At 39.3% G+C, this 18,222-nt stretch overlaps 1 protein-coding gene across 1 annotated transcript in view; it reads left to right on the forward strand.

Moving 5' to 3' along the window:
* The window catches only part of MDN1 (midasin AAA ATPase 1), a 140,236-nt gene that overhangs the window by 15,888 nt on the left and 106,126 nt on the right, over positions 1–18,222 (forward strand). The window contains exons 3-12 of the mRNA XM_061427816.1: positions 476–700; positions 1,060–1,167; positions 1,247–1,439; positions 4,546–4,788; positions 5,022–5,153; positions 7,937–8,040; positions 9,512–9,626; positions 12,509–12,702; positions 13,900–13,981; positions 16,990–17,085. Of these exons, the coding sequence (XP_061283800.1) occupies positions 476–700; positions 1,060–1,167; positions 1,247–1,439; positions 4,546–4,788; positions 5,022–5,153; positions 7,937–8,040; positions 9,512–9,626; positions 12,509–12,702; positions 13,900–13,981; positions 16,990–17,085 (1,492 nt within the window). The remainder of the gene's footprint in view (positions 1–475; positions 701–1,059; positions 1,168–1,246; positions 1,440–4,545; positions 4,789–5,021; positions 5,154–7,936; positions 8,041–9,511; positions 9,627–12,508; positions 12,703–13,899; positions 13,982–16,989; positions 17,086–18,222) is intronic.

Below are 18,222 nucleotides of genomic sequence, written 5' to 3' on the forward strand. Positions count from 1 at the left end.
CAAAGCATCTCTTGTTGACTTTCTCAGGTTCAGTTGAATTCATGTTCTTCGTGCTTCACTTTGTTTCTGTGACTCCCTTCCTTCCTAGATAGCAAGCTCCCTCAGGGGAGGTATCTGCTTGGTTTTGTACCTCCAGGACTTAACACGGTGTCTGAAACAGTGTCTGACTCATAGTGAGAAGTCAATAAATACTTGTTGAAAATGAGTGTATTTTCAGTAGTAAACACTTGTGATAAGTTCTTGTGGTTTTGGTTTCCTGTCAGATATCTCATGCTGCAATTCTGGTTCCTGAACTCAAGCAGAATACAATCTTAGGACTAGGTGGCGTTAAGCATTCATCTCTTTTTGGCTTGTAAACTCTTGAGAGTTACCATGACATTCTGTCGTTTTATTCCATTAAAAAATGGATATATATATATATATATATATGCTATCATATTCTTACCAACCAATTAAAAACTCTTTCTTTCTGAAGGTTTGCCCTGAGATATTTCAAGGACACATCTCCAGTCTTTCAGAGGCTCTTTTTAGAGAGTTCAGATGCAAATCCAGTCCGGTATGGGCGCAGGCGGATGAAACTTCGGGACTTAATGGAGGCAGCTTACAAGTTTCTGCAGCAAGAGCAGTCTGTGTTCCGGGACCTCTGGGACTGGAGTGTATGTGTCCCACTCCTCAGGAGCCACGACACCTTGGTCCGCTGGTACGTAGCTGGTGGACTGTTCCTGTTCTTCTAGTATAGGGACAGTTGCAGGACCCTGGAGTTGTGTGCGTGAGGAGGAGAAGGAAACCATTTAAATAACGTTGTTTTTGTTCTGGTGCCTTTGGGGTTTTTGCTCCCTTTCATGTGTCATTTCAGAGGGAAATCAGATGATATGAGTGGAATTCCATTGTTCTTATGTTCCATCAAGTGAATTCACTGTGCCCAATTTGTGATTTCTACCCTTCCCTGTGTTAAATTCCATAAGATTTCCTTTTTGGGTGTTCATTTGGCTAGTAAATTTTCTTTATTCTTTAGACTCCGCTGCAGATCCTGAGTTTATATACTTTGGTTTTCTCCAGGTACACAGCCAATTGTCTTGCTTTGGTCACCTGTATGAATGAAGAGCACAAGTTATCATTCCTTAAGAAGATTTTTAATAGTGAAGAACTGATCCATTTCAGGTTAAGGTAAGCAAGAGCATTCCTAGAGATGTCAGCGTGGCTTTACTAGGCATTAGAGCCATTGATGAGCTCCTCGTTCCCTCAGGTTACTTGAGGAGGCCCAGCTGCAGGACTTGGAGAAGGCCTTGGTATTGGCCAATCCAGACACACCCCTTTGGCGGAAGGACAAGGAGCTGCAGTACTCAACAGGACACCTTGTTTCGGCAGACCTCTCCTCCGGGGTCACTGCTGTCTGTGGTGTGGTGTTGCCTGGGCAACCGCCAGCCCCCGAAGAGCGGGTACGTTGACATCAGTGGTAGGTTTGCCCTCTTCCACCTAAACACTGAGTGTGTATTTTTCCTTGGCTGGGCTTTGGGTTTTATGTGTGAGCAAAATTGAGTTTGCCAAATTACTGTTCCACTTAGAGAAGTATTCAGGGAGAGAGTAGAGAATTCACCCAGGACCCTCCTCTCTGATAGTCCCATTTTCCCTGTTTAGTGTGGAATTAGAAATCATGATGATGCCTGTACATCAGGCTCTTAACTTGAGCAAAACTCCTCCATATATGACTTGTTTACTTGCTTCAGCAGCTGTTTGAAGTTGAGTGGCACACACCATAATGCCATATTTATGTAAAACTAAGGCAGAATGGGGCTTCTCAGGTGGCGATAGTGGTAAAGAACCCACCTGCCAATGCATGAGACTTAAGACGTGGGTTTGATCCTTGGGTGGGGAAGAGCCCCTGGAGAAGTGTATGGCAACTCACTCTAGTTTTCTTGCATGGAGAATTCCAATGGACAAAGGAACCTGGTGGGCTATGGTCCATAGGGTGGCAAAGAGTCAGACACCAATGAAGCTTCTTAGCACAAGGCAGAGTGGCTTGCCCAGGGCCCTTGGGCTGCCCTTTGGCAGAGATAGGGCTTGGCCCAGGTATTATTGCCAGCAGCCTCTTTCTGTCAGAATATTCTCTGCCTCTGGTGTGGGAGGCCTGCATCTGCAGTGAACTTGTCCCCTGCCATAGTAAATGACCTTTCCAAGAAAGTGGCTCCATACGATACTTTGGAAAGGCCACTCTGTTTTTCCCCAGCAGTCTTTAGTCAGTTCATCAGATCTACGTGGTTTTCTCCCTGGAACAAGTTCTGGGTCATTGCTTGACCATCAATTTGTACCTGGGAAGTACAATGAAAAGGATTAGTATAAAATAGAAAAAGTGCACATCTTGAGTGTACAGCTGCATGATAATTCATAAACTAGATATATCTGTTGCCAGCACTGAGACAGCAGTATTTCCGAAGCCCCTGGTATTTCCCTGTGGTCAGGAAGACTTCCCCACCCCTCTTTAACCACTCTCCTAATGTAGACAGGGGATGAGATGGTTGGATGGCATCACTGACTCAGTGAACAGGAGTTTGTGCAAACTCCAGGAGATAGTGAAGGACAGGGAGGCCTGGTGTGCTGCAGTCCATGGAGTCGCAGAGTCAGGATGTGACTTAGTGAGTGAACAACAAACAACAACAACATAGGTTAGGTTTGGAGCATTAGCACTTTAACACAGGGAAGGATTCGGGTTGGGGTGGGCTTGATGGTGGATGGCAGTGGCAGAGCACTGGGGCGGAAGTACAGCCTGGAGCTACAGCCCAGCCTGCTAGTTGCTGAGAGTAACAGCTCCGCAAAAAGTTCAGCAGCTTCCAGCCCCGAATCTCATTTTGTCCTCACATATCTTTAGGGGAGAAGCTCTGTTTGAGAAGTTACCATTTCTTAAAAGTTCATAATCATTGCACTCTTCCAAGAGATCCTTTTTTCTGTGTTAGTAGGTAGATTATTATTAAGTTTTTTAAAAGTTGTGGTAAAATGAATGTAATCTTCACCATCTTTTAAATTTTTAAGTGTACTCCTCAGTATTGTGGAGTATATTTACATTGTTGCACAAACAAGCTCCAGAACTTTTCATTTTATAAAACTGATATTACCCATTAAACATATTGGGTGTGTTATGATTATGATGATTATTTTACTTTTTGTTATGGAAAATGTTAAACATATTCCAGAGTAGAAATAGTAGCATAATAAATTCACATATCATTCAGCTTCAGTAATTATGAATTCATGGTCAGTTATGTTGCATTTATATTTCTGAACACTCCTCACACCGTATTTTTTTGAAGCAACTCCCAGATACCACGTTATTTCTTAATAAATATTAATTAAATTATTATAATTTATTATAATGTATTATATATAACAATATATAATTATTATCATAATATAAAAATATCCTTAAATAGGCATGCCTTGCTTTATTGCTCTCATGAATGTTGCATGGTTTTTTGTTTGTTTTGTTTTTTACAAACTGAAGGATTGTGGCTTGAGCAAGTCTCTTGGTGCCATTTTCCCAATAGCATTTGCTCACTTAATGTTTCTCTGTCACATTTTGGTAATTCTTGCAATATTTAAAACTGTTTAATTACTATTATATGTGTTATGGTGATCTGTGACTGATGATCTTTGCTACTGTTGCAAAGATTTCGATTCAGTGAAGTCTCAGATGATGGTTAGCATTCTTAGCAATAAAATGTTTTTTTAAATGAAGGTATGTTCATTGTGTTTTAGACATAAAACTATTGCACACCTAATGGACTAGAGTTTAGTGTAAACATAACGTTTATATGCACTAGGAAACTGAGTTTTGTGTGACTTGGTTTATTATGATATTTGTTTTATTGCTGTGGTTTGGAATTCAACCTGCAAAATCTTTGAGGTATGCCTGTAGTTTAGTGTATGTGTGTGTATTTCTGTTATGCAGGCTATATAGTGGATATATAGTACTGGGAACTTTATTCAGTATTCTGTGATTAACCATAATGGAAAAGAGAATAAAAGAATGTATATATATAGTTGAATCACTTTGATGTATAGCTAAATTAACACAACATTGTTAATCAACTATACTTCAATAAAATTAAAAAGAAATAAATCGCTGTTATTCTTTATTGTACCTGGAAAAAAATTAGTGTCTTTACTTCCATGATTGTCTAATAAGTGTATTGTGTGCATTCTTGATTTTAGACATGAAATCCTAGAATATGGTAAGAGGAAGAAAAATGAAAATCCAGTCATGACAAATGAGATTTGCTCCCATTCACTATGTATCAACTTTTTGCTTTCTTAAACTTTGGGGGAGGTTTTCTTATATTTGTTAGTAAGTTTCCACCCCTCTCCCTAGGATGAGAGACAGGAAAGGGAAAAAGCCGGATCCTTACTTTTGATACATAGTTGTTATTGTAGATCCTGTACTACTAATTTATTGGCAGAGGTTTATGTAGAAGTCAGTTGTTGTAGAAATTAACCTGTGCCCTTTGGTAGAAAGACTCTTCTTGATGTGCCTTTTCTCACTTGTCTCCTTAGGCGAGTAGTAGGAGTTCTTCTCGTGAACAGGAGCTGACCTTTAGGTCTTACGTGCTGGTCGACTCAGTGTGCAAAAATCTTCAGACCCTGGCTATGGCAGTGGCTTCTCAGAATGCTGTGTTGTTAGAAGGACCAATTGGATGTGGCAAAACTTCCTTAGTTGAACATTTAGCTGCAATGACAGGTAGAAGGAAGCCCTCTCAACTTCTCAAAGTCCAACTTGGAGATCAGACTGACAGTAAGGTAACTAAGAAATGGCAGATTTGGGTGGGTGAACATACTTTGAATATTTGCTTTAAAATATTGTTTTTGCTAAGAAACTGTAATTAACTGGTATTCCTCCTAACAGAGGGGATCGTGCTGTAAAACCTCAGGTGCCCATTATAACCCTGTAGAAGTTTAATGGAACTAATCTTAGGATGTGGCACTGGCACTTCAGGTGTGGTTTCAGTAAGTCCTTCATCTTCTTTCTGCAGATGCTGTTGGGAATGTATCGCTGCACAGACGTCCCAGGGGAGTTTGTGTGGCAGCCTGGGACCTTGACACAGGCAGCCACCAAGGGACACTGGATCCTCCTGGAGGACATTGACTACGCGCCCTTGGATGTGGTACGTCACCTCCACAGTAACTCGCTAATTTCTCGTCTTCAGATTGTGTTAATAGTGATGCTGGGGCCTTATTTAAACAACACAGGTTATTTCATTAGAGATGGTATGTTGATTATCCACCTAATCTATTTGAGTTCTTGGATTACCAGGCTGATCTCTTGTTTGATAGAAAATCAGTAAAATTCTTCTTGTAGTGTTTCCTTTAATAGCTGAATGTGTGATCAGTTTTGCAGTATATTTTTTTTCCTCCTTTAGTTGAAAACGTGATCAGTATCACAGGCTTTCTAAGAATAGGCTCGGTGGGAAACATCTTATGCATGTTACAGATACATTGAGAACTTTGAAGCCCACTCCCCAGCCATGGCGTCTGTAGAGCAGTGAGCTGAGGACACAGGAAGGAAGAGATGATGTTATAAGTGCCTGCTTGTCTTTGTTCAATTAAGGAAAATAAACTGGATGTGTATTTCTGACTTTTTAAAAAGATCACTTTTCTATGTGTATGAAATTTAGCTATGGAGGCAGTCCATGTTTCTTCTCTATTCTGTGAACGATGACATCCCCCCCACCACCACCCAACTGCCACCCTAAAATGTATTGCAAAATGAAAAAATCTTTCAGTGGGCAGATTTTCCCAAGATTGGTTTTAGTTTTCTTTAACGTGAACCTTAAAGCTACCTCTATATGGACCTTACCCTCTTGGATTAGAGAAAGAGGAGACAGGCAGGAGGGAGGAGGAGAGGTGGGGAAGGTCTTTGGGTTTAGGGAGATATGAAGGGGAAAGGGTGGCTATAAATATATGTGTCTTATGACACATGCATATTTTAGAGTCTGAGGTAAAGATGTAATGGGGTTATTGGCCTAGTGTTACCACTGTGTTCTAAGATTTTAATGCTAAGTTTTATAGGGCTGGAACTAAGTTTTCTTGATAAGCCCAGAGCCAGGGATGACTCCTACCAAGGAGACTTTACAATGAACTGAATTATAAATTACAAGGCCAACTTAAAAGTATTTGTTGAGTCTTAGCCCTTTCTAATGCTCTCTTTCCTGGACAAATTTTTTTAGACCTCAGGATACCTGAGAAGTCATTAGGATTATGAATCATAGAATTTGAGCCAAAAAAGTTAGATGAACATAAGGGATTTTCCATTCAGGTCATGATGAAGCATAGGCGTCTGTCCCTGTCCCATTGCTAAGTACATTCTTTGATGACCAAGTCCAGATTCAAGACCAAACTGTTGCTTTCTGTCTTATTCTTACTTGTCATTTCTTGGGTCATGTCTAGTACAGCAGAAAATTCTTTGAGTTCCATTTTGTGTTCCATTCCCCTTTTGTTACTACATTTGATTCCAGAGGGTATGTTTATTCAGTTGATTATGTTTAAACTTACCATTATAGTAAAGTTGTGTTTACTCAAAAATACGCCTTCCCCTTGATTATTATTTTGTTATTTCCAGAACTCAGCTAGTAGTGAACCCATTACTATTTCAAGGTAGCTTTTATAGATCTCATTCAGGATTGTTGTCTTTTGTTTCAAGTTTCATTGTTACCTTGGAGTTGCCCCTCTATTACTTTCCCTTTCTACTCCTAGCCATGTATGAATTAATGATGCTTAATAAAATTATGTTGATATTTTAGAACCCTCTTTGTTCTTTGTTTTTCAAAACTTCGTCCTTAAACTCCCATCCCTTACATCCATATGTCTAGTCCATACTTTTCTCAGAAAATCTCTACTTAGATTCCTTAGTGGGTACAGGTTTAGGATGTTCAAAATGGACCTTGTCTGCTGTTTTCACAGAACAACCTTTCCTGCCACGTAATAGCCAAGCCAGAACTTGGCTCTCTCCTTCCTCTCGTCTCCCACTCACTCAGTCTGATTCTGCTTAGTGCTTTTTCCTTATCTCTTATTCTGTTCCCCTCTGGCATGCTGCCTTAGCACAGGGCTTCTTGTTTTTGTCTCTATCTAATCTATCTTGCCATCTTGCCTTTGTTACCTGACTGGTATGTTTTTTCACTTCTTTCCATCCAGGCTGGCTTTCTTTCAGTTTATCTTCCATATTGTTGTACAGTTCATTTTCTAAAATGTAAAATAAAGTTTCTTTCTCCTGAATAAAATCCTCTCAACCACTGTCATGAAAAAGTTCCAGCTTCTTAGCTCAGCACGGAAGGGCTTTTATCCTCTGTCTCGTAAGCCTAGTATTTTTTCACTACTTCACGTGCACATTCTGCCCTAACCATCACAGAATCTTCTCAGGCTGCACTCGTAGGCATGTATGTTTTTATTCATTTTAATATTTTTGCCTAGGGTAATTGTGCCATTCCTTTCCCACCAAACCGGACTAATTTCTGTTCAACTTTAAGACTCAGTGAATGGCATTACCTCTAGGGTGGCTTCACTGCCTTGCTTCTAATCTGCTCCACACTCATCGACAGTCTGTCTTCACACGGTGTTTTGTTCATCGCTTGGGGTCACACCAGTTAGGCTGTGCGGTAGTTTGCCAGCTACCTCCCATCAGACGCTAGGCTGTAATGCCTCAGTCGTGTCTGGAGTTCTAGTGTCTTGCTTGATTCTGGTTAGTAGGCACCCAGTGAATGTTGAACAAGTAAGTCGCTCTGCTGGAGTGTAGTTGACTCCAATATTCCCACCTGCTGTGACCCCAGTTTATGCCGTGAGAAGTAGGGTTTCCTTTAAGTATGCGTTTGTCATTTGGTTAGAGGGCTGGTTTTGTGGGGTTTTTTTGCTACTTCTGTCTTTATAGCTTTGTCCCTGGAATTTTGTGATTTAGGTTTCTGTGCTGATCCCTCTCTTGGAGAATGGAGAGCTCTTGATTCCTGGCCGAGGTGACTGTGTGAAGGTGGCTCCTGGATTTCAGTTCTTTGCAACCAGGAGGTATGTCCTATTAACCCTTTTGTCTCCACGATGGAGCCTCTTGCTCATGAGTCCACATGCTAGAGTGCTGAGTACACAAGTCCAGGAATAGAGTTCTCTGGGCCTTTAAAGTTGGAACAGATCCAGCCTTCTCATTCCTGACTGTTTTTCATGGAGATAATTAATTTAGAAAATAAAAGTTTTGTTTTTTTCACTTAGAAATAAGTAACCAGTCTTAAAAAAAGCTTGTTTTCATATTTTCAAACATAATCAGAAATGACAGTTGTCAGATAGCCCTGGGTTTGAATCCTGACACTGACTCTTTGTATCTGTATGTACCTTGCTTGGCTGATTCTGATGGAACCAATAATGCCTGCTTTACAACTTGGTGTAAGTTGTAAAGTTTAGGTGAAATGACTTGCACTAAAGACCTGTCACATGGTGGAGTGCCCAACCATGATGGTGGCGCTGACGCAAATGAAGCTATGTAGACGTCAAGCAGTTTAAATAAATAAATTGAAGATAAGCGTCAACAAAGGAATAAAACCTAAAGAAACTTATGTTTATGTCCTTATCTACATTTTAAAATAACGTGAAGGCAGTGGCTTATTTCCTCCTACCTGACTACCTGTTCATTTCTCCAAGATATTAAAATGCCCGAGAGGGAAACCAGTGCTACACTGTGTATAGTGATTATGTTAGTGTTTACTGCACCTCTGTGAACATTCACTCCCAGACGGAATGCAGAGCTGCTCTAACTGTCTTCAAGGAGCACCTTGCTAGACCCTGATAGTTTTAGTAGAACCTGTTTTTATTCACAGTGATAATGAAGTTCTTTCCTGGAAAGTCCTGAGACATCACACAAGGATGTCACACCAACTTCAGTTCGTTTCTTGGTTTTGCCATTTGTAGTCATAGTTGAGTGAGCAAGAGACATTTTTCTTTCTCTTCCTTATGGTTCTTGCTTGCAGTTAGAGGAAAAGATCACTGTTCCCTCAGGGCAGTTGTTATGAGGATAAAATTAATGGCTTAAATGTAAGCCTGTGGCTTGCCCAGAATATGTGTTCAATGAATATTCCTTCCCTTCTAGGTATTTTAAATAGTTTTAGGTACTGTAGCTTTTGGTAAATAAGCAGTGAACTTATTTTTAGTGCTATGGGTCTTGGTTTGTTTTCTTTTTCCTGAAGTTACATCTTAATGAAAAGAAACATGTTTTTAAGATCAAAATGCCTAATAGGAATGTTTGCAGTAATTTGAAAATAACTTGGTTAAAGCCCTATTACTCTCCTTAGGAAAATAGTCAAAGCTGAGTCAGTGGCAGCATTTTATCGTCATCCTCCCTGTAAGCCTAGCATAATAGTGTCTTGACACCAGAAGGAATTGTGAGTTTTTTTCAGATGTGACACAGTGTATAGCAAAGGATAACCAGGGGCATAATTCAAGATTAAAACTTAGAAATTTGTGTGACTCTGCTTTTCATTTTGTAATACAGACTGTTGAGCTGTGGAGGAAATTGGTATCGACCGCTAAATAGTCATGCTACTCTGCTAGACAAATACTGGACCAAAATTCACCTGGATAATATGGATAAGGCAGAACTAAATGAGGTATGCAATTACTTGAAAGTATCAGTGCTTCTCTTTTTTACTTTTCATTTATATTACAAGTTTCAGTGTTGTGTTAGTTTCTACTATACAAAGAATTGAATCAGCTCTGTTGTTGTTTAGTTGCTAAGTCGTGTTCAGCTTTTTGCAACCCCATGGAATGTAGCCACTAGTCTCTTCTACGTCCATGGGATATCCCAGGCAAGAATCATGGAGTGGGTTGCCATTTTCTTTTTCAAGGGATCTTCCCAACCCAGGGATCAAACCCATGTGGCAGGCAGATTCTTTACCACTGAGCCGCCAGAGAATTCCTGTTTTAAAAGTTTCAGACTTACATGTAGAGAAGAGAAATAGCCCAGTGAGTCATGAAAATACTCACTACTCTAAATTTAACAGTTAATGTGCTAACATTTTACTATATTAACTTCATCTAGTACTTTTTATTTGCTAATATATTTGAAAGCAAACCTCGCAGAATTTCACCCTTAAATACTTTGATGCATCTTTAAGGGCATTTCCATATGTAACCACAATATCAGTATTATAGCCAATAAAATGAATTATTATTCCTCAGTAGCACTTCATTCTCAGACCACATTAGAATTTCCCCAGTTGTCCTCAAAGGATCTTTTTATTTTTACTAAGTTGATTGTAACTAGTATCTTTCACACTAAACAACTGCATGTGCATTTCCATCTGGACCTTAATGGAAACTGAGATGACTTAGTTTAAAGGCTTTATACATCAGTTCACTTTGTAATATCACTGGTTCTCTGTAACCCCTAAGCGGTGTGCCTCACTCTACGCTGCCAACCTCTCTCCTCTGCATTTGCCTTCTCACTTGGGCAGCTTTCTGTCTCCCAGAACTTCACTTTGGACAGTAGCAAATAAAGTGTTGTCAGTGAACATTCAGGCATGGCAGGGTCACTTTCCTCTTTCTTGGTGTAAATTTTTACATAAATAAGTGGCACGAGACAGCCCTTTCAAATATTTTATCTATTATTAGCGTTTAAGTATTTATTAACAGAGGGGTTTTCAGAGGGCACAAATTACTGGATCGGCCTTCATATAATTTCTAAGAACCCTGGCCTTGATGGTGTGATTTTTGTGTCTCTGTAGCCTTGTGAGTTTCTTATCTCACTGTAGTTCTCAGTTGTGTACTTGTGTGTCTATACATCTTTCTCTCCCTCTCTTGCTGCTCTCAACTGTAAGCTCCTCCAGTAACTTACTCAGCTTTGGTGTCCCCGGCATCCAGTCCATGCCTCACAATCCATGTGTTTGTTGTATTGCTCTGACATAATACCCCTCTTTTTTTTTTTTTTGCTGTTGTAGTTCTTTAAATATTTTGTTTTCAAACATTTAAATACTGATAAGCATATTATGTCAGATTAGTTTATCATGTGATATTCTGTTTACATTTTGACATTTATGGTAATAACAAAAGATATTTTTTGTCTGAGGTAGAAAATGACTAATTGGTTGGTACATATAAATCACTATTCAGAACTTTTTCCCCAAATAACCGAGCCCTACTAAAGTGTTAAACCTAAGTTTTTTTCAAGTAAAAATAGCTTTTTTCCCCCCACCATGATCATAAGTATACATGTTCATATGATGGAATTACTCCTCAGCAATAAAATAGAATGAACTGCTGATACATACAGTGATGTTTGGGTGAATTTCAAAAACACGATGCTGAGTAAGAGAAACCAAACTACGTGCTACATCCTGGATGATTCCATGTACATGAGAAGTTTGAAAGCTAAACTGTACTGATTGGAATCAGGTTCAAGATTCCAGGGACAGGGGTGGTGGGGAAGGGTGTGATTACAAGGGAACTTTTTTTTTGTTTTATGGGTGATGGAAGTATGTATTTTGTTTATGGTAGCCACAGTCCATAAATATGGTCAGTTTTGAAAATGTTCCTTCTATACACAGAACGTGTTTATTCTCTCTTTGAAAGATCCACATGTATAGCAAATAAAATGAATTTGTTGATTTTATTATTCACTTCTATCTTTACTTAATTTTTAATACATTTGAAATATTAAAATTTGTAAAATCTTCCAATTTAACAAAAAGGTATGAAGAAATTAAAATCTGTGACCTCTAATACTTCGTGACACTATTAAAAGATTTTAGTTCATCTTTGTAAATATGTGGACTTTACCTCTTTAATATATATAAAATATGTTGATATTTCATATATTAATATAAGTTGGAATCATGGTATACTTCTTAAGCTAATTTAAATATATTAGCTAATATTTCTAATACATATGTGATATTTTTCTTCTCAAGTAGACTTAACAAATCCATATCATAAATATTATAATATTATGGCCACCAAGTATCAATACTGCACAAAATTCTTAATAGTTATTGAAGTGAATTGGACTAGATCTTTTGCTTTCTAAATTCTTCTGTCTGATAAAAACTACTTTTTATCAGGACTTTAACACTAGCTCCTTTTGCTGTGTTCTGCTTTTAAAAACAACTTTTGTTTCCTTTCCCACTAAACTGTTTCATTTCTGCTTTTGGCTGAGAAATGACTTAATGATGGTACTACAATTGTCTTTAAAATAATTGGAGTACGTAGTACTTGAAGTGCATGGGCTTTGGATGCCCATGTTTGAGACGTCTATCCCATCGAGCTTCTGTACCCAAAGCTGTGTGATAGGTCGTGAGGTTGCCAGATAACAGTTCTGGGCAGGAGGACGTCATAGTCTTTGAGGGGTTGGAGGTAATGGGTGAAGGTGGAAGTTTTTACACTTGCTCAAGATGACAGATCTCCTAGAGAAATTCATTCTTGGTGTGCTTTTAAAAATCACTTTGTCTGCTGCTAATTTTTTTTTTTTTTTTTGCTTTTTTTCCTCCTCTCTCAGGTTCTTCAAAATAGATATCCCAGCTTATCAGCAGCAACCGATCACCTGCTTGATATTTATTTCCAGCTTATTGGAGAGAAGCATCACTGTCTGAGTGAAAGTTCTGTTGGAGGGGAACAGGCACCAGGGGAGGTTCCAGAAGCAAGACAAGAAAACAAGAGACTAAGCCTTGAGGGAAGAGAATTGTCTCTCAGGTATTGGGCTAAACGCTTTTGGGTTGCTATTTTAAAAATTGCTTCTCTTAGAAGTTCATAGCAGCTCAAACTGAATGGTTACAAGAAGTCTGATTTTGAAATTAGACGTTCTCAGTCTCTGATCTGTTTGAGATCTATAGTTACTGTATGGGAAGGCTTATGAAGATAATATTATGTTAGCTTTAAAAAATAACTTTTTTCTTCTTCTTACAGTTTTATTGAGCTGTAACTGACAGCTCTGTATAAGTTTATGGCATATAGGATAATGATTACATGCATATGAAATAATGACTACAAGTTGAGTGAACCTCCATCATCTCACAGATACTAAGTTAAATAGTAAAAAAAACAATTTTTTTCTTGTGATAATGTAACAACTTTTCACATATAACATTCTGCTGCTGCTGCTAAGTCGCTTCAGTCCTGTCCAACTCTGTGCGACCCCAGAGACGGCAGCTCACCAGGCTCCCCCGTCCCTGGGATTCTCCAGGCAAGAACACTGGAGTAGGTTGCCATTTCCTTCTCCAATGCATGAAAGTGAAGTCTCTTAGTCGTGTCCACCTCCTAGCAACCCCATGGACTGCAGCCTGCCAGGTTCCTCCGTCCATGGGATTTTCCAGGCAAGAACACTGGAGTGGGTTGCCATAGCCTTCTCCCATGTATAACATACAGCAGTGTTAATTATACTTATTATGCATCCCTAGGAATTATAATTGGTTTAACAAATAACTCTAAAAGTTGGAAATAGTGGAAAAAGTTGGAAAACTACTGACATAGTTTTTTCACTGGATGTCCTTTTGGGACAAATGGGGTCCTAAATAAGATTTTTGGATTTTGCTGTATATAGTAAATTCTCTTTCTTCCTTTGAGCTACATTTGCAGTGGTTGACTTGCTCTTTGAGAAGTGAGAATTGGGAATGGGCAGCTCCCCTTAAGTTTGCTCTGAGAGTTAATTGCTCCTATCTCTTGCTACCTTGTCTGGTATGGATGGGGGAGAAATGAATTATAGGTTGCTTCCTGATAGAGGTAAGAAAAGGATCCACTTATACTTTTTCCTGACTTAACACTGTTTATATTCAGTTGCCAGAAAAAGGGAGAGTCTTTGTGGTGAGACGTTCCAAGACCTAAGTAAACTCTGATACCTTTGGTATCTTTGACCTGTGTTTTTTTATTTACCTTTTTTTTTTTTTTTTAAAGGGATCTACTTAATTGGTGTAATAGGATTGCCCACAGCTTTGACAGTCTGTCTTCATCAGCATCGTTAAATATTTTTCAAGAGGTAAGATATAGTCTTCCTGCTTGTTTTCTCTGTGCTCTGCAAGGCTGCTAATTTCCACTGTTATTTTCTGTCTCTTGACTATTATCAGAAAGTTTTTCTATGGTGTAGGTACTGTGTATATCCTTAGCTAGTTAAAACTGAACTAAAGTTGTCTTAGAGCTAAGTGAGCATGATAAATGTTTTGTGGCTCTTGAAATGGGTTACCCCTAATTTCAAATAAGTCTAGTTTGAAATAGAGTAAAACAGAAGCTGAAATTAAAGCTTAAATGAAAGGGAAAAATCTCCCAGGTGGTAATACTATTGTAAAACAAAAAGAGTTTCTAAGATGTTTAGTATTAATTTCTATGTATAATTTCTTAGTCTGTTTGACAGATTTGTATTTGTCTGATCCCACCACTTGCCCCAGCAGGGCCTTTTTAACTTTAGTCCAGAGAAATGTATGTGGGTTAAAGTCTGTTCTTGTATGCTGGGCTGGGGGGAAAGTGTGTTGTGCAAGAGGGAAGCGCTGTTGAATTACAGCTCTGCCATATTCAATAAGAACAGAGATGTATTTCCACCTGGTTAAGAATAAAAGTGGTACTGCCTGAAGATCTTTGGGCTCTTCAAACATTGACCTGTTTTGACTATAAAGTGTTACCGTGTCTGTCAGCTAGGATTGAGGAAAGGATAGTGACCTGTTTTGGTGAGCAGTGTCTCTGGTGAAGTTGCTTTGAGTAGAAAGAACCCTGATTCAGAGCACACACTTAATCAAGCCAGACCCTGAAGTGCTGTGTATCAGTCCTTTAATCTCCTTCCTGTCCAGTGAAATTTCCTTTCCATCCTCCTACATTTTTCATCTTCCTACAGATAATCTTGTTTTGTACTTTTAAAATAAAACTGGCAAGGGGAGGATCTTCTTTAGTCTCTATTTTAGAATGTTATAGTGTGTGTGTGTGTGTGTGAACCCATAAAATTCACTCTTTTAAGGTGTACAATTGAGTGTATTTTAGTGTATTTACAGAATTATGCCACATCACCACTAAGTAATTCTAGAACATTTTCATCACCTCAAAAAGAAACCTTGTAACCATCAACAATCATGCCTATTTTTCTTCTCTCTGCAGCCTCTGACAATCACTAATCTACCTCCTGTCTATAGATTTGCTTATTTTGGACATTTCATATAAATGAAATCATACTTTAGGTGACCCTTTTATCTTCTTTCACTCAGCATATTCTCTTGGTTAATCCATGTTGTAGCATGAGTCAGTACTTCATTCTCGTTATGGCTGAGTAACATTTCATTGTATTGATATACCACATTTTGTTTATTCACTCATACGTTAATGGATATTTGGGTTGTTTTCACCTGTTGTGAATAATGCTGCTGTGAACATTTGTGTACAAGTATTTTATTAATATGGGCTTCCCTGGTGGCTCAGTGGTCAAGAATCTGCGTGCCAGTGCAGGAGACACGGGTTCGATCCTGGGGCGGGAAGATTCCCTGGAGGAGGAAGTAGCAGTCCATTCTAGTATTCTTGCCTGGGAAATCCCATGGACAGAGGAGCCTGCTGGGCTTTAGTCCATGAGGTCACAAAAGAATTGGACACTACTTAGCGACTAAACAACAACAACAACATTTTTTTAATATAGAAGTAAAAATGAGAAAATATGGGAAAACGGTAAAAAATATTCTCCCATTCAGAGATTCCCCTGTACTATTAATACATTGGTATATCTCCTTGTACATCTTTGTCTATGCGTATGGAATTAAGAACTCTTTTACTGTATTAGAGCCATGCCCGCCAGCCCCTCATAAAAACCCCATACTACCTTGTTGAAGAGATCAGGCCAGTTGTTTTACAGAACGTTTCACCTTTTGGCTTTATCTGGTTGCTGCTTCTCTGTTTTGACACCAAGTGGTGTCTTGCAATTCAGTCCAGTTCTGATACTGACTACCTGGAGTTAGTGTAGACCACACAGGTTCAGGGACTCAGTCCTCCACAAGACCACCCCACTTTGGACTCCAGCCGCAAGTATTGGAGGCCCACCCACACTTAGGACCAATCAGCTGTAAATTCAGGGGTTCCTACAAACTTCTCAGGTACAGTGATTGTCTCATAGAATTCTTTGGAAGCTCTGTACTTACTGTAAAGGCTACAGTTTTATTATTAAAAATATTGTTCAGGAACAGTCAAAGAGACGCATAGGGCAAGACTTCAGGAGTCTGAACACAGGCACATCTTTGGAGGCAGGGAGTGCCACCTTCATCATACATCGTGTTGTCCACCAGCCCCTCCACCTTCTCCAAGTGTTGGGGATGGAAGTTTCAATTCTCCTGTTCGTGCTTGGTCTTTCTGGCCTGGCCATTTCCTCTGATAAACTAAGTAAGGGCTCATCTGGAGTTACCTTGCTTAGTATAATAAACCCAGTAGGGCCCATGAGGACTCTAGTGAATAACAGAAGACACTCCTTAGTCCTGGTGATTCAGAATTTTTGAAAGGCTGTGTAGGAATTAGGGACAAACAGCAGATAAATTCTTATTACAGCAGAAGACATGTATCTTGGCTTCTCAGTAGTGGCTAAGTACTGTGTTAGGGCAATGACAGTATTCCTTGATTGCACACCAAGAATTTCCCTTTACAGCTCAGAAGTAATCTTTTGGTGTTATCTCCACTGTCTGAGAATCATTTTCCACTATAGAATCTACACTACTAACCAGGGATTAATGCTAATTGCTATTTTTGCCTGAATTTTACATTTGCAAACTCAGGGCTGCATGTGTGTGTTTTCCTAATTAACCAATATTTTGATAATAAAGCCTTAACATTTTTGGAGTCTTGTCTCTGTTGTGGTAACATCTTTAAGTCTAGGGTTGGTACCTTATTTGTACTCTCCTTTTAGTCTTTCTTGCAGAAATGTTCCTGCTAGATTTTATATTCCTTCCTTTTGTGGCCTGGACTGCAGTGCTCTGTCATTAATGTATTATTTAAGAAGTCAATTGCTATTTGCCTTGGTTATTTTAATAGGCTCTGGACTGTTTCACAGCAATGCTTTCTAAGCAGACGAGCAAACTGAAAATGGCAGAAGTCATTGGAAGCAAATTGAACATTTCCAAGAAAAAGGTATGTAGTGCTATTTCTACTTCCCTCTTGGAAGGAAGTTGGGTTATTTAGCTTACTTGCTGGTCTCTGGCCCTTACCTAGAAAAGCTTTTGCAAAGTTGGACGTTTCATTGCTGCCTCTCATGGACATAAAACTCACTGTCTCTTGGATAAGTAGTTCTCCCTGTGGTCCACATTCTTAAAGTGAGCTGCCTTGTATTCTTTCTCACATGTGCGCCTTATTTTCCAGTGTTTAAGGAGCATGTTATTATGTATGTTCTGGATTCAGGACTGGAACGGTGTCTTAGCAAATATTTTAATAAGCCTTCGCATTTTTAAAGCTTCAGTTAAGTTTGGTCGCTTAGTCGTGTCCGACTCTTTGTGACCCCATGGGCTGCAGCACACCAGGCTTCCCTCTCCATCACCAACTCCTAGAGCTTGCTCAAACTCATCCATCAAGTCAGTGATGCCATCCAATCATCTCATCCTCTGTCATCCCCTTCTCCTTCCACCTTCAATCTTCCCAGCATCAGGGTCGTTTCTAGTGAGTCAGTTCTTCGCATCAGGTGGCCAAAGTATTGGAGTTTCAGCTTCAGCCTCAGTCCTTCCAATGAATGTTCAAGACTGATTGCCTTTAGGATAGACTGGTTGGATCTCCTTGCTGTTCAAGGGACTCTCAAGAGTCTTGTCCAACACCACAGTTCAGAAGCATCATTTCTTCGGTGCTCAGCTTTCTTTCGAGTCCAACTCTCACACCCATATGTGACTACTGGAAAAACCATAGCTTTGACTAGACAGACCTTTGTTGGCAAAGTAATGTCTCTGCTTATTAATATGCTGTCTAGGTTGATAATACCTTTTCTTCCAAGGAGCAAGTGTTTTTAATTTCATGCCTGCAGTCACCATCTGCAATCATTTTAGATCCCCCCAAAATAAAGTCTGTCACTGTTTCCATTGTTTGCATCTGTTTGCCATGAAGTGATTTGGCTGGATGCCATGACCTTAGTTTTTTTAATGTTGTGTTTTAAGCCAACTTTTTCACTCTCCTCTTTTCACTTTCATCAAGAGGCTCTTTAGTTCTTCGCTTTCTGCCATAAAGGTGCTGTCATCTGCATATCCGAGGTTATTGATACTTCTCCCAGCAATCTTGATTTCAGCT

This window comes from Bos javanicus, chromosome 9 (assembly GCF_032452875.1).
Source record: "Bos javanicus breed banteng chromosome 9, ARS-OSU_banteng_1.0, whole genome shotgun sequence".
Classification (NCBI taxonomy): Eukaryota; Metazoa; Chordata; class Mammalia; order Artiodactyla; family Bovidae; genus Bos; species Bos javanicus.